This window comes from Ananas comosus, linkage group 20 (assembly GCF_001540865.1).
Source record: "Ananas comosus cultivar F153 linkage group 20, ASM154086v1, whole genome shotgun sequence".
NCBI classification, from domain to species: Eukaryota; Viridiplantae; Streptophyta; class Magnoliopsida; order Poales; family Bromeliaceae; genus Ananas; species Ananas comosus.
The window spans coordinates 8,976,529-8,991,621 of NC_033640.1; the positions used below are offsets into that span (position 1 = coordinate 8,976,529).

Genomic DNA, 15,093 nt, shown 5'->3' on the forward strand with positions numbered 1-15,093 from the left:
TTTTCAAATAAAAGTACAATAAAAATACCTTTTTACAATCATGATGGGACATATATTCTTAAAAAATTTAATTTGATTGGTTTGTTACGCCATGTCACTAATATACCCATTGCATTCTAGAATTTTTCCTAAAATAGAGCTAGTCTAATAGTTGTTATCAAGATCGGACATCCATAAAGATTAGGGTATAATCTCTTTTGTGTGTTAATTAACGCGGCGCTCAAATCCCTTGCTTTTGAGTGAAAAAAAGTACTACTAGTGGTTGCCTAAAACAGAACAGAGCCTCTTGATTAAATATGCGGAAAAAGAATTAAGGCTAAATTATAGAAATCCTTCTTTAAAATATTTTTTTTATTTTTATTTTTTAACTTTTAAAAATCTATATTTTACCTTCATAAAATTTTAAAAATATTTTATGAAGGATAAGACGTTAATGAAGGAAGCAAAGTGACCAAATAACCTTACTTCCTCTATAAAAAAAAAAAAAATAATAATAATAATATATTCCTATTATTTTAGAAGGTATTTTTGATATAAATTATAAAAAATAGACGAAGTAGTAATGAAATTCTAATGCAGGAGGGCTAAATATTAACAACATATAACAACTTGAAATACTAAAAAAGTAAACTATAAATTTTTACAAATTAGAAAGAAAAAGTAAAAAAAAAAAAAAAATCTATACGTGTGTTTCTGCAATTTAGCCAAAAATTAACTAATGCATATACCTTATACCTTTGAAGAAGAGATTTGCTCAAGTTTTTCTCCATCCATCTTAGTTTTTAAATTGAAAAGAAATTTTGAGGCCCTGTGCATCAATTGCAAACCTAAAACAAGTCCAGTGACAAAGTGTGTAACTACTCTCTCCTCTCCAAATGGAGTCATCACATTCATGGTTAATAATGAGGGGGGGGGGACTTAGTCACAAAAATAAGCATGAATATGAGCTCCCATTCTACCAGAAGTAATTGTTAACAACCAATCATTACATTACATAAGCCTCCCCCAACCAGAGACAAATTTAATAGGTCGATTACAGCTACCATCCATCACATAAATTAGCACGAATTCGAAAGCAAAAGCATTAGCACGAATTCCAAAGCAAAAGGATGGTGGAGAGCGCAACTTCAATGGCGAGCTCTTCAACGAGATCTCGTTGAGATAATGTGGTGAGCCCATCTGATTCACCCCGCGCCTAAATCTTAAATGTTTGGTTCTAATCTAAAAGTTTTAACCCCCGATCCTTAATACTGGATTAATCAGCAAATTTAAAAGATGTCCAGTAAGCTGGAATGAGGAGCTCCTCATCCAAGCTTTTTCCGCCGGTGTATGTGACCGTCTCAAGTTGTGGACGATCGCCCTCCAAGTTTCTGGTTCCCCAACCACTACCCACGCTAAACATCAACGGGAGGCTCATTCTTACAGCAATATCCCGCTAAACTTGCTAAAGTAAACAAAAGTCGACGCAGAATCATCGACCGGACAAAGACTTCGAACGAGCCTAAATGGCTTGACTGATCGCTAAAGGTAGCGGGTTGGAGCCGACGTGGCTAAGCTGAACTTGGTGAGGAGGGAGGTGACATTGGATCGAGAGCTCTTCGAAGATCTTCTTGAGCTCGAGGACGAGATCCGATCGCCTGCCGTTCTTCTCGCTGATGTTTTGGAAGTTGATGGTGTGCTGAACATACAAAGCCATGTTCATCTTGTTAACATTCACAATGTCCTTCACCACTATGCTGTGGTTCGGCTGCCAATGGGTGGGCTTACTCTCGATATAACTGAGAGACCACACAGAACCCTATTAGTCGGCAAATGTACGAAAAATCAAATGGGGCCTAATCGCTTCCTAGTTCTTACTTGAAAGCGACAAACAAGGTGATTAAAATTTTGAATTAAAAAACAAAGAATCAATGAGGAACTTACGCTTTTATTTTGGATTTCAGAGTCGCAATGCTTTCCACAGAAGTCGAAATGTCGACGGCGAATCCAACGGAATCGCTCATATTCGGGCTCCGGTAGAAGTTGCTGATTGGTTTTGTCGACAAGACAGCATTCGGATAATATATCTTCTCGTTGTCGTATCTCAGAAAAACGGTCGTCAGAATATTCATTTCTTCCACAGTCATCTGTCGATTTAAATTAGTTCATAGAAATATTAGATCATAGAACACTTTTTCCTTGTATGTATATATATATATATATAAAATCTTGTATATATAGAAAAAAAAAAATGCCATCATATATGATTGTTTTTGATATTAACCTCACTTTTATGGAGTATATACTACAATAGGATGTTTCAGGGCGATGGATATACATATATATGATATTGCAGCAGGGACATATACATAAGGTGCAAAAGTTGTAATAAAGTCAAAATATTTACCTGTACTCCATCAACGACGCAACGATCGCCGACATCGAAAGGGTGCATAATGAAGACGAAAATGATGGCTTCAAATGTAGTCTTGCATGTGTTTCCGAACATGAAAACAACCACCAAAAGCTGGGACGAAATGACGACGATAACTTGGGTAGTTGCAATGCCCATCATAAGAAGCATAACAATTATAATCACAATAACAACAATGATGGTCGTTAGCTTGTGCAGTTGTCTGACTGCGGTTTTAGTGTCGTTTAGGGAATGTGCAAGGGACTTCCGATCGAGGTAGGCCTTCACCTGGAAACATGGTCACAAAAATTAAGCTATTTACTCACAGCAAGCAAAAGAGCATGTCCTTGAAGCAACTTTGAGGTTCTATTAGCATTTGGCATCCCTTTACCTAATTTCTGACTTCATTAAATTTGTCAGAGCACATATTTGAACCGAATTATCTTAATAGTTTTCAACTAAATGACAAAAGAGAGAAAGAAATCAAAGGAAAATACGGTGCTGCAGCGGCAACAACAAGGAACTATCTAATAGAATTTGAAGTTTACAGAATTTACCACCCAGTTCTTCAATGCTGACTTCTTGATCTTTCTTGTCTCAGCAGCTCCTTCAAACATCGGAAGCACGGATTCCACTTCCTCCTTGCTCAAAAATCTCATAAGATCCTCTTCATCTATGTACCTAAGTACCCAAGAAGAAGAGGAAACACATCAGGAGAGATCAAAAAAAAAAAAGGCAAAGAGATATAAAGAAGGCAATTGGATTTTAAGATCCATCACTTGTGATCAGGCTTGGCGACATTTTTAAAAATCCGGTAAGCCGCGGCCTTCGCTTCCCACTCACTATTAATCTCCCTATCTTTCTGTTTCCAGCCTTCCTCGTCAAAGTTTTCGATTGTGTTCGAGATTGTAGTGAGCTCTGTAAAGTATAAATTCAGAATTCAAGATCATAATATCAAAGCAGGATGTCCTATGTTCAAGCGCTTAATTCAGAATTCACATCTTGGGCCAGCAGGAAGTCTCGAAAGCAGGCATAAGGGGAGCAGTTAATATAAATTATCAAGAATAACATTCTCAAACAGCTTGAGCATTTACAGAAGTTAGTTCTTTCACGACCTGAAGTCCTGATCACATTGATTAGTCCCCTCATTGTCCAAGCCGAGACCTTCTCCTGATCCATCTTATGAAGCTTCCCGACATCAATCACTGCTTGTTCTTCCCCTCCTTTAGCCTTCCCCTTCCCGGTGCTCCGAAAGCTTAACTGCCCTGTGCTCTTCTCTCTCCCTACCTTCTCCGCCATCTCCATCAACGGCGGCCCGGAGAGCGCCTGCAGCAGGTACTGATGGAAAATTGACTCTTGGATCCGATCGAAAAACTTGGTCATGTGGAAAGAAGAAGCTAATATCTTCATGCCGAGGGTTTTCGCGAGCCATATTACCTATCGAATATAAAACATTACTCATCATTCTCTACCGGCTTAAACTTTTAGTTGAAATTCAGAAAATATCATAGCAAGAAGCCCTAAGCTCAAATCTTCTATTAGAAGTCCTTAAGCATAGACACGAGGAGGAATATTAAATAAGGGTAAATTACACTTTTGGTCCTCAAATTATGGGGTGAGTGATACTTTGGTCCTTAATCTTTAATTTGTTGTAATTTTTGACATGAACTTCTGAATTATTGCAATCAATTTCTGCAGTCCAATTTAGTTAGCTGAATATTGATAAATTATTGATGCAGAATTGATATAACATCTTAACTTCTGCATCAGCAATTTGTCAACATTTAGCCAACTAAATTGAATTGTAGAAATTGATTGCAATAATTCAGAAGTTCATGTCAAAAATTACAACAAATTAAAGATTAAGGACCAAAGTATCACTCACCCCATAATTTGAGGACCCAAAGTGTAATTTATCCTATTAAATATTAAAGAGAAAAATGTGTAGACCTTACCGAAACTTGATTAAAACATTTTGATTTTACTACCCTACCTTATAATATTTTTAAAAATTCGAAAGTTTTAATCGTACTACCTAATATACGCAGTATTAATGACATTTTGATGGAATATTCTATAGCCAAACGGAATATTCTGTCAAAAATTTTACAATTTGTCTAAGTTTGGATAGTAAAATAAAAAATTTTGAACTCATGTTATGTAGTAAAACTTTAACTTTTGAAGTTGCAGGTATATATTTCAAAATAAGTTACAGTTCAGGTAAGATCTATATATCTCTCTAGTAGCTTAGAATGTGGAGATTAAAACCCACGAACTCACATTCAGAAAGGGGTTTATAATTGACTCGAATACCATGTTATCTGAAAGATCGATCCAGTAGAAAACATGCACGGAAATATATATTAACAATTTCACAGTTACCGATCCGATCAGGAGCGACGCGAGAAAGCGGGAGACGTAATTGAGGATCTTCGTCATCTTCTTCGACCTCTCGAGCCCTTGATTGAAGAGAAGGGACCAGGAAAGGAGCACAAGCCCCAGCCAAATGCAAGCTCGCACACTATCCTTCAACCCGTAGACGAAGTAGAGCACCTTCTTCTTCAAAAGGAAGTTCCTTTCGATCATGAAGACGAGCAAATCGATGAGCCACTGCGTCACCAAACCCCCGCAGCCGATCACCGTCACCATCAAGCACCATTTCCAAATCTCCAAGCCCCAGATCACGGATCCCTGGAGCTTGCGCACGGTTAAGCTCGCGATGAGGCACCCCATGGCGAGGATCAGGATCGCCCACTCGACCAGAGCCCCGAGTCTCCACCGCCGACGCCGATTCGCCTTCGCGTTGATATGCTGCTCCTTCTTGTAGATCTCCTCGTCCTCCTCTTCCTCGTCGTCCGCGTCGAGTAACGGCGTTTTGGGGGTGCCCAGGGACGCCCTAGGGTTTGGGGAGGTCGAGCTCGGGGTCGGGGCCGCCGCCGCCGCGGAGGAGTGGGGAGGGTGCTCGACGAAGCGGGATTTGGGCTTGGAGATGGATCTGCAGCGGATTAGGGTTTCGGGATTGGGGGTTCGTGGGAGCTTCCTAGGGCTCGGCGCCTTGGCGATCTCCGGGGAGGGGTTTCCGACGCGCGGGGGCGATGATTTCGGCGCCGAATCCTCGAAACCTTCGACATTCGCAGAAGAAGTCGGCGCCGACTTTGCTGCTGCTGCTGCTGCTGCTGCGCCGGTTTGGATTACGACGACGACTTCGCCTTGCTTTCGATCAATGCTCCTCTCTTTGTGAGCATCGTCGTCCATGGCCAACGAAGAGACAAAAATACNAATTATCTTAATAGTTTTCAACTAAATGACAAAAGAGAGAAAGAAATCAAAGGAAAATACGGTGCTGCAGCGGCAACAACAAGGAACTATCTAATAGAATTTGAAGTTTACAGAATTTACCACCCAGTTCTTCAATGCTGACTTCTTGATCTTTCTTGTCTCAGCAGCTCCTTCAAACATCGGAAGCACGGATTCCACTTCCTCCTTGCTCAAAAATCTCATAAGATCCTCTTCATCTATGTACCTAAGTACCCAAGAAGAAGAGGAAACACATCAGGAGAGATCAAAAAAAAATAAGGCAAAGAGATATAAAGAAGAAGGCAATTGGATTTTGAGATCCATCACTTGTGATCAGGCTTGGCGACATTTTTAAAAATCCGGTAAGCCGCAGCCTTCGCTTCCCACTCACTATTAATCTCCCTATCCTTCTGTTCCCAGCCTTCCTCGCCAAAGTTTTCGATTGTGTTCGAGATTGTAGTGAGCTCTGTAAAGTATAAATTATCATAAGACCATAATATCAAAGCAGGATGTCCTATGTTCAAGCACTTAATTCAGAATTCACATTTTGGGCCAGCAGGAAGTCTCGAACGCAGGCATAAGGGGAGCAGTTAATATAAATTATCAAGAATAACATTCTCAAACAGCTTGAGCATTTACAGAAGTTAGTTCTTTCACGACCTGAAGTCCTGATCACATTGATTAGGCCCTTCATTGTCCAAGCCGAGACCTTCTCCTGATCCATCTTATGAAGCTTCCCGACATCAATCACTGCTTGTTCTTCCCCTCCTTTAGCCTTCCCCTTCCTGGTGCTCCGAAAGCTTAACTGCCCTGTGCTCTTCTCTCTCCCTACCTTCTCCGCCATCTCCATCAACGGCAGCCCGGAGAGCGCCTGCAGCACGTACTGATGGAAAATTGACTCTTGGATCCGATCGAAAAACTTGGTCATGTGGAAAGAAGAAGCTAATATCTTCATGCCAAGGGTTTTCGCGAGCCATATTACCTATCGGATATAAAACATTAATCATCATTCTCTACAACTTAAACTTTTAGCCGAAACATAAAACTCACAACATATAAGAGCAAGAAGCCCTAAGCTCAAGTCTCCTATTAGAAGTCTTAACCACAGACATGAGGAGGAATATTAAATAGTGTAAATTAAGCTTTTGCTCTTCAAAACTATTGGGCGCGTGACACTTTGGTCCTTAAACTTTAATTTTTTGTAATTTTTGCCTCAAACTTTCTAAATTATTGCAATCACCTCCTACAATTCAATTTAGTTGGCTAAATGTTGACAAATTGTTGATGTAGTAGTGATGTAAAAATATTATGATCGATGATGCGAGAATAGTTAAGATGCTATATCACTTATGCACAAATAATTTGTCAATATTTAACTAACTAAATTGGACTACAGAAATTGAATGCAATAATTTAGAAAGTTCGTATCAAAAATTACAACAAATTAAAGATTTAAGGACTAAAGTGTCCCGTGCCCCATAGTTTGAGGACCAAAAGTGTAATTTATCCTATTAAATATTAAAGGTAAAAATGTGTAGACCTTACCGAAACTATAGTGCATCTTGATTAAAACATTTTGATTTTACTATCTGAACTTATAATATTTTAAAAAATCGTATAACTTTTAATTATACTACCAAATATTCGCTGTACTAATGACACATTGATGGAATATTCTGTAGCCAAACAGAAAATTCTGCAAAATTTTTTACAAATTGTCTAAGTTTGGATAGTAAAATTAAAATTTTTAAATTCATGTTATGCAGTAAATACTTTTAACTTTTAACTTTTGAAGTTATGAGCATATATTTCAAAATAAGTTATAGTTCATAGTTCAGGTAAGATCTATATATTCTCTAACAACTTAAGCTTTTAGACAAAGCAATCAAATAATAACCTGTTAAATGTTGAATATATGTGGGTATTGAACTCCACGACCTCACATACCCAAGGGGTTTAGAATTGGCTCGGATACCATGTTATCTAAAAGATCGATCTAGTAGGAAACATGTACGGAAATATATATTAACAATTTCACAGTTACCGATCCGATCAGGAGCGATGCGAGAAAGCGGGAGACGTAATTGAGGATCTTCGTCGTCTTCTTCGACCTCTCGAGCCCTCCATTGAAGAGAAGGAACCAGGAAAGGAGCACAAGCCCTAGCCAAATGCAAGCTCGCACACTATCCTTCAACCCGTAGACGAAGTAGAGCACCTTCTTCTTCAAAAGGAAGTTCCTTTCGATCATGAAGACGAGCAAATTGATGAGCCACTGCGTCACCAACCCCCCGCAGCCGATCACCGTCACCATCAAGCACCATTTCCAAATCTCCAAGCCCCAGATCACGGATCCCTGGAGCTTGCGCACGGTTAAGCTCGCGATGAGGCACCCCATGGCGAGGATCAGGATCGCCCACTCGACCAGAGCCCCGAGTCTCCACCGCCGACGCCGATTCGCCTTCGCGTTGATATGCTGCTCCTTCTTGTAGATCTCCTCGTCCTCCTCTTCCTCGTCGTCCGCGTCGAGGAACGGCGTTTTGGGGGTGCCCAGGGACGCCCTAGGGTTTGGGGAGGTCGAGCTCGGGGTCGGGGCCGCCGCCGCCGCGGAGGAGTGGGGAGGGTGCTCGACGAAGCGGGATTTGGGCTTGGAGATGGATCTGCAGCGGATTAGGGTTTCGGGATTGGGGGTTCGTGGGAGCTTCCTAGGGCTCGGCGCCTTGGCGATCTCCGGGGAGGGGTTTCCGACGCGCGGGGGCGATGATTTCGGCGCCGAATCCTCGAAACCTTCGACATTCGCAGAAGAAGTCGGCGCCGACTTTGCTGCTGCTGCTGCTGCTGCGCCGGTTTGGATTACGACGACGACTTCGCCTTGCTTTCGCTCAATGCTCCTCTCTTTGTGAGTATCATCATCGTCCATGGCCAATGAAGAGACAAAAAAAACCCAAAAAAAAAAAAAAAATCCTTGAGAAGCGCTTCTGAGTGAAGCAGTAGTAGATTTTTTTTTTAGAGAAGTGCTTCTAAATTGTGCGTGGGAGTGCGAGAGAAAAAAAAAAAAGAAAAAAAAGAAAAAAAAAAAGTAGCCGTTAAGGAATTTAAAAAATGGATTTTGCCTTTTTAACAATGCGCACGAAATCGGAGAAAGGGGTACGCGATGGATCGCGAACAATGCGGGTATCGCTTGTGATTCCGCCACGTGTCAAAATACGTGGTTTCGTAGGAGGAAAATGGTGGTTGGTGTTCGCGAGCGAACAGGAAAAGTTATCTACGGAAAGTTGGGCGAGGTACGGAGTGCAATGGTGATGTCGACTAGTGCTAGCCCGGGAGCCGACATAAACTCGGAACTGGAACCTCCTCCCGTTGGAAAAATTTTAGAATGCAACGTTTATATTGATGACGTGACGTAATAAATTAATTAAATATTTTTTTAAAAATATATGTTTAATTATGATTATAAAAAAATATTTTTATTGTATTTTTATTTGAAAAGAAGAAATGCGATTGACTTGTTATTGATGACGTGATACAAGTATGATAGTGTAGAATTCCTCCCTCCGTTGATCTGTGCGATCGATCTTTGTGCTGGATCTATCTTAGCCGTTCAATATATACGAAAATTAACATGCATAAAAATTTAGTTGAGTTGTGGTAATGGTGTCCGAGTTGAGTTAGAATACTCTCAAAAGTACCATAAAGGTAGTGCTTTGGGCCCTGCTTGGTTCGGAGGATAAGTGAGGATAACGAAAGTTATCCCCGCTATTCCGCCAAACGGGGTGAAATTTGGTCGGAATATTTTATTCCGGTCAAACCTTTCTATTTCCGGTTATTTCGGAATAACAAGTGATTTGCTATTCCACCATTTTGGTGGAATAGTACTATTCCAATGCTTAATTTCAAACGTAATTTAAATTATAAATTGAATTAAAACTTAATTATATAAATATTATATGTTATATAATATAATATATTATTTTTATTATAAAATTATTAATTGTACTATATTAATACATATTATTTATATTTAAATATTATAATAAATTATATTTTAATATTATAAAATTTAAAGTTTAAAATTTAAAAATTAAAATTTTAATTTAAAAATATAAATTTAAAATTTTAAAAATTCAAATTCAAATATAATAAGAGGGTAATATCATTATTTTTTTATTTATAAAAACCCACTTTCTTTCTTGTTTCATCTTACCTAACCAAGCGCTATGTTTTTTATTCCCAGAAATAATCCAATTTTTATCCAAACGTAAAATTGATCTAATCCCCGCTTCTACCTCAATTTATATCTATTTCTGGAATAGCCACTTTTTGCTTATCCTCGAACCAAACGATATCTTTGAGTTTTTAGCGATTAGATGAAGAGATATGAGATTGAGATGATAGTGATAGGTAGTAATAGATGGAATAGTGTTTGATCCAAAGGCTATTAGTAATCAAGGAGTAGATTCAAGGACTAGAAACTTAGAACCACTAAGGGTGCTTTTAAAAGTATTATTCTAGCTCAATTCGATGGTGTCCAACCTTTATCCAAATTTTTATTCTCGTCCCCCCCCTTTTTTTTTTCTCTTCCTTTTAATATTTTTTAAAAATAATATACTACTCATTTTGATTATTTTTTAAAAATATAGCTGCAGCTATTAAGTGCTTTGCCACTTATGCTAGTAATGACCGATAATTTTTCTTTTAATAAGATTCTTAACCTTCGTAGGATTAGTTGCTCTGTCAATTTTTAACTTCTCTTTTATGAGTTAAATAGAGCTTTATTAGAATTGACATGGTTTATTTTATTGAAGTTAATAGAAATTGAGACGATTGAGACTTGATTACGGAAAAAAAAAAAAAATGATATCAAAAAATATATATAGGCCAAATTAAAAATACTAATAATAATAATAACAAAGAATAAAAGATAAATGTTGGGATATTGATACAGCTATCCTTTTTTCGTCTGCTGGACACTCTTTAGAATAAAGAAATACTGCTGGTACACCTTTGGAGCAGGTGATCTTATATTTCAGTCATCTAAAATAATTAAGTAAAAATTTATTATTTCAGAGATAAAGTTAAATTCAGAATTAAGGTAGAATTAAAATAATTTTGTATTTGGTTGAGAATTAAATTTAGTCCAAGTATAAATAAAATAGTATTTAATTAGAATAGATGGGATAAGAAAGATAGTGGATAAATTAGTATTTTGTTTGGTTAGAATAGTGAAGTAGAATTAGCTAACCCCACCTCCCAAATTAGGTGTTTAAAAATAACTTCGGAGTTAAGAAGTTATTCGACCCCTTAAACCCCGAACCAAACGGATGCTTACCTATTAGTTTCATTTCCTTTTCATGGCAAAAAAAAATTATGTAAATATTTATGAACCGGACGGAGGTACAAAATTTATACTTATGTATTAACGTACAAGCAGCGTTTTCTTTTTCAAGAAGTGAATATACTTTGTACTTTGTACCTCCGTCCAAAGCAGAAGGATGGTGGAGAGCGCAACTTCAATGGGGAGCCTCTTCAACAAGATCTCGTTGAGATAATTTGGTGAGCCCGTCTGATTCACCCCGCGCCTGAATCTTAAATGTTTGGTTCTAATCTAAAAGTTTTAACCCCCGATCCTTAATACTGGATTAATCAGCAAATTTAAAAGATGTCCAGTAAGCTGGAATGAGGAGCTCCTCATCCAAGCATTTTCCGCCGGTGTATGTGACCGTCTCAAGTTCCCCAACCACTACCGCGCTAAACATCAATGGGGAGGCTCAATTTTACAGCAATATCCCGCTAAACTTGCTTAAGTAAACAAAAGTCGACGCAGAATCCTCGACCAGACAAAGACTTCGAACGAGCCTAAATGGCTTGACTGATCGCTAAAGGTAGCGGGTTGGAGCCGACGTAGCTAAGCTGAACTTGGTGGGGCGGGAGGTGATACTGGATCGAGAGCTCTTCGAAGATCTTCTTGAGCTCGAGGACGAGCTCCGATCGCCTGCCGTTCTTCTCGCTGATGTTTTGGAAGTTGATGGTGTGCTGAACATACAAAGCCATGTTCATCTTGTTCACATTCACAATGTCCTTCACCACTATGCTGTGGTTCGGCTGCCAATGGGTGGGCTTACTCTCGATATAACTGAGAGACCACACAGAACCCTATTAGTTGNTGCCGAGGGCACGTTACTAGTTGGTTGTTAGACCAGTGTGAGTCAGTTACTTGACTTTGTCTTGTTAGAGCCTGTTTGAGCTTGACAGAGACACGCTGCATACTCGGTTTGGTAGCTCCCACGAGTGCCACTCCGGAGTCGGGCGTAGTGCTTTTGCGTTGGTGTCGCTCATGCCGGTTGAACTTGCTCTCCACGGACCAGTAGTGTGGAGGTAGCTGATTGTCACAACTGGGCAGGGACGGGTGTGTTCACAGTCCCAGGGACGGGTATGCTTACAGTCCCGATTGGATTGGGTCAGATTTGACATTTCCTACAGTTGGTTAGTGTAGAGCATGATAGTGTAGTGATTCATAGCGGTAGATTTCATTCCTGCATTTACTACTATCCTGGCTCCCTTCTGTAGACTTAGTGGGTGGACCGATGTTGTTTAGGGTGGCACCCACTGAGGACTACCTGTATTTACAGTAGTTCTCACGCCCTGTTGTTACCCCTGTTTTGCAGAGCCCCCGGTTTCGGCTGCTGCACTCTCCGAGACGGATCGAGGCAAAGGCGTCACGAGTTAGAGCCCTACCCGACGAGCAGAGCTAAAGGCACCCCTACTGCAGGTAGACGTTTTGGTTTTCGGGTTCATGTACATAGTATACTTAACTCGCCAGTGCGAGTAGCTCTGTATTTTGGATTTTGGACTATGTATGTGAAACTCAGTTTGTTTAGCTTTTGTTTACTTTAGCAGCTCTATACTACTGTTTGTAGTATTGTATGATTTATAGGTACAGCTATCGCTTCGTATACAGGAAAAATTTCTTTGTATACGGCGGATTTGTCGGCGTGCCCGGGGAACGAGACATCCGGGGCGTGACAGATTAAGTTGGTATCAGAGCTTAGCTGTAGGTCATTGGGACCTAGAAAACCTAAGTTGGCAAACCTTAGGAAGGCAAGACGCGAGAGGCGCGATTTATCGCGAAAGTCAATGATTAATTGTTCTAACTCCTCCTCGAGCGGAGTGAGTGACTGAAGGAGTTCCTGTTTTGGCCTGAGAAATTATGTTGGCTGCAGACGACATAATTTTGGAGGAAAACAGGGGCCGCCTTCCAGACTTTCGTTGATTGGGTCGAGAGTGTTTGTTGTATCTGACCCCGATTTGTTCCTTTCAGCTATGTATCGTCGCCGAGGCCGACCGTCGTTGCGGGATCGTGCTCAGATGACCCAGGATCGTGCGGGACATTCCGAGGTACCCGAGCAGGTGGAGCCGAGTGCCCGACAGGAGCACATCACTAGACCGGAGACGAGTGCATTCCCGAATTTGATTGCACAGTTAGCCGCCCTGACCGAGGTGACTAGGCGGCAGGGAGAGTTGTTGGAGAGGCTGTTTGAGAGAGTAGCTCCGCCGCAGAGTACAGTCCCGAGTGCATCAGAGCAGGCTGTTCCACCTTCGACTACCCCAGTGACAGCGCCCACTGCAGCAGTTCCTCCGCCAGCAGCAGCTCCAGTAGCGCCAGTTGCGCCTGCTAGGGGACCAGTACAGTTGACAGAGGCCGAGTAGGAGCGGATGACAGAAAGGCTGGCTCGTTTTCGCCGTTTTGATCCGCCGACCTTCGATGGCAGTAGCACTGAAGCCTGGGTTGTTGAGGGTTGGGTCAGTGCGGTAGAGAAGTTGTTCGAGGATCTTTACATTCCAGCGAGGGAGCAGGTACCCTTTGGAGTCCATTGCTTGGCAGGCGATGCTCATGATTGGTGGAGGAGAGTGCGACGAGATCTTGGACTGGTAGCTTCCCAGATGAGATGGGATGAGTTCTGTGGAATGCTGTTCGGGATGTATTTTTCCAACAGCGTGAAACAGAAGCTCGAGGAGGATTTGAGGAGGATCCAGCAGGGTGATCGTCCAGTGCAGGAGTACATTCGGGAGTTCACTCGACTCCTAAACTGTGTGCCATTTGTGGCCAGGGATGAGGCACATAGGGTTTACATGTTCGAGCAGGGGTTGAGACCAGATATCTTCAGGTTGGTGCGGGCGCAGAGGTCGAGGACCCTGGATGCGTCCATGGAGCAGGCCTTATGGGTGGAGAGAGGTGAGTTGTCACTTCAGGAGAGGACTCAGGCCGTGGGGCAGAGTCAGGAGAGGAAGCGCCCATTTCCAGAGGACGGAGGACAGTCGAGTAGCAGACGTCCGCCGAGGCCTCCACGATCACGCTCTCAGGGTCGTGGGTCTTCGGGGCGTCAGCGTTCTAGGGGATCCCGTCAGCAGGGACAGATTCAGAGGACACCGCAGTGTGTGATCTGCGGGGGACCACACTGGCCCCAGCAGTGTGAGCAGAGAGAGGGCAGGTGCTACGGGTGTGGTCAGCCGGGACACATGAGGGCAGCTTGTCCCCGAGCAGCATCTCCAGCACCATCATCACCTTCAGCCCCACCAGCACCCCAGCAGTCTTACAGAGCAGCTTCGAGTTTCTGCCAGGAGGACAGATCATCTGTGCCGCGTCAGGCTGAGCGGCGACAGCAGGCTCCGAGTGGCAGAGTCTACGCAGCTCAGGTGAAAGACTCTACAGTAGTCGACCGAGTGGTGGCAGGTATCACTTTGATTTCAGGCATTCGTACTCGTACTCTTTTTGATACCGGTGTCTCGCATTCTTTTGTTAGCCGAGCATTTGCATTGTTGTATGGTCTAGAGTTAGGAGCTTTGGCACAGGCACGAGAGGTGCAGATCCCGGACCATGTTTTACAGGTTGCAGAGTGTTATTGATCGTGTCCGGTGCAGCTAGATTCGTGGATTATGCCCGCAGACTTGTTAGTGTTAGGGTAGCTGCAGGACTTCGACGTTGTGCTCTGTATGGATTGGCTAGCGCGATATTATGCTACGATTGACTGTGGAGCGAGGACGGTGACGTTCCGCGAGCCAGGCCAGGATGAGTTCACTTTCAGAAGATGCAGGAGCACGTTGTTTGCTACGTGGATATCTTCGGCGAGAGCTCGACAGATGCTGAGTAGTGGGTGTATCTCTTTCTTAGCGATAGTTGTGGAGGTACCTACGGCAGCGCCGGAACTTGAGGATATCCCTATAGTTCGCGAGTTCCCGGATGTGTTTTCTCCTGAGTTCACGACGTTGCCGCCGGAGAGGGAGATATAGTTTGTGATTGATGTAGTTCCTGGAACTGCACCAATCTCGAAGGTACCTTATCGGATGGCGCCGGCAGAGCTGAGAGAGCTAAAGACACAGCTCCAAGATTTGATGGATAGAGGGTTTGT

At 41.9% G+C, this 15,093-nt stretch overlaps 2 protein-coding genes across 3 annotated transcripts in view; both read right to left on the reverse strand.

The window, feature by feature from the left end:
- LOC109725631 (mechanosensitive ion channel protein 10-like) lies at positions 851 to 8,817 on the reverse strand. 2 transcript variants are annotated; one of them, XM_020254875.1, is made up of 7 exons: positions 7,734 to 8,817; positions 6,350 to 6,671; positions 6,017 to 6,155; positions 5,792 to 5,915; positions 2,387 to 2,680; positions 1,924 to 2,126; positions 851 to 1,778 (listed from the first exon to the last, which is right to left on the reverse strand). In XM_020254875.1, the coding sequence occupies exons 1-7, from the start codon at positions 8,604 to 8,606 to the stop codon at positions 1,502 to 1,504; spliced, it is 2,232 nt and encodes a 743-aa protein (XP_020110464.1). In that variant the 5' UTR covers positions 8,607 to 8,817; the 3' UTR covers positions 851 to 1,501. The 2 variants fall into 2 exon arrangements, with proteins under 2 accessions (XP_020110464.1, XP_020110463.1); XM_020254874.1 differs by lacking the exons at positions 5,792 to 5,915; positions 6,017 to 6,155; positions 6,350 to 6,671; positions 7,734 to 8,817 and adding exons at positions 2,950 to 3,073; positions 3,172 to 3,310; positions 3,508 to 3,829; positions 4,775 to 5,667.
- Positions 11,293 to 15,093, reverse strand: part of LOC109725591 (mechanosensitive ion channel protein 10-like) — a 16,475-nt gene continuing 12,674 nt past the window's right edge. Inside the window, 1 exon segment of the mRNA XM_020254831.1 lies at positions 11,293 to 11,514. The gene's annotated coding sequence lies outside the window, so the exon portion shown is untranslated.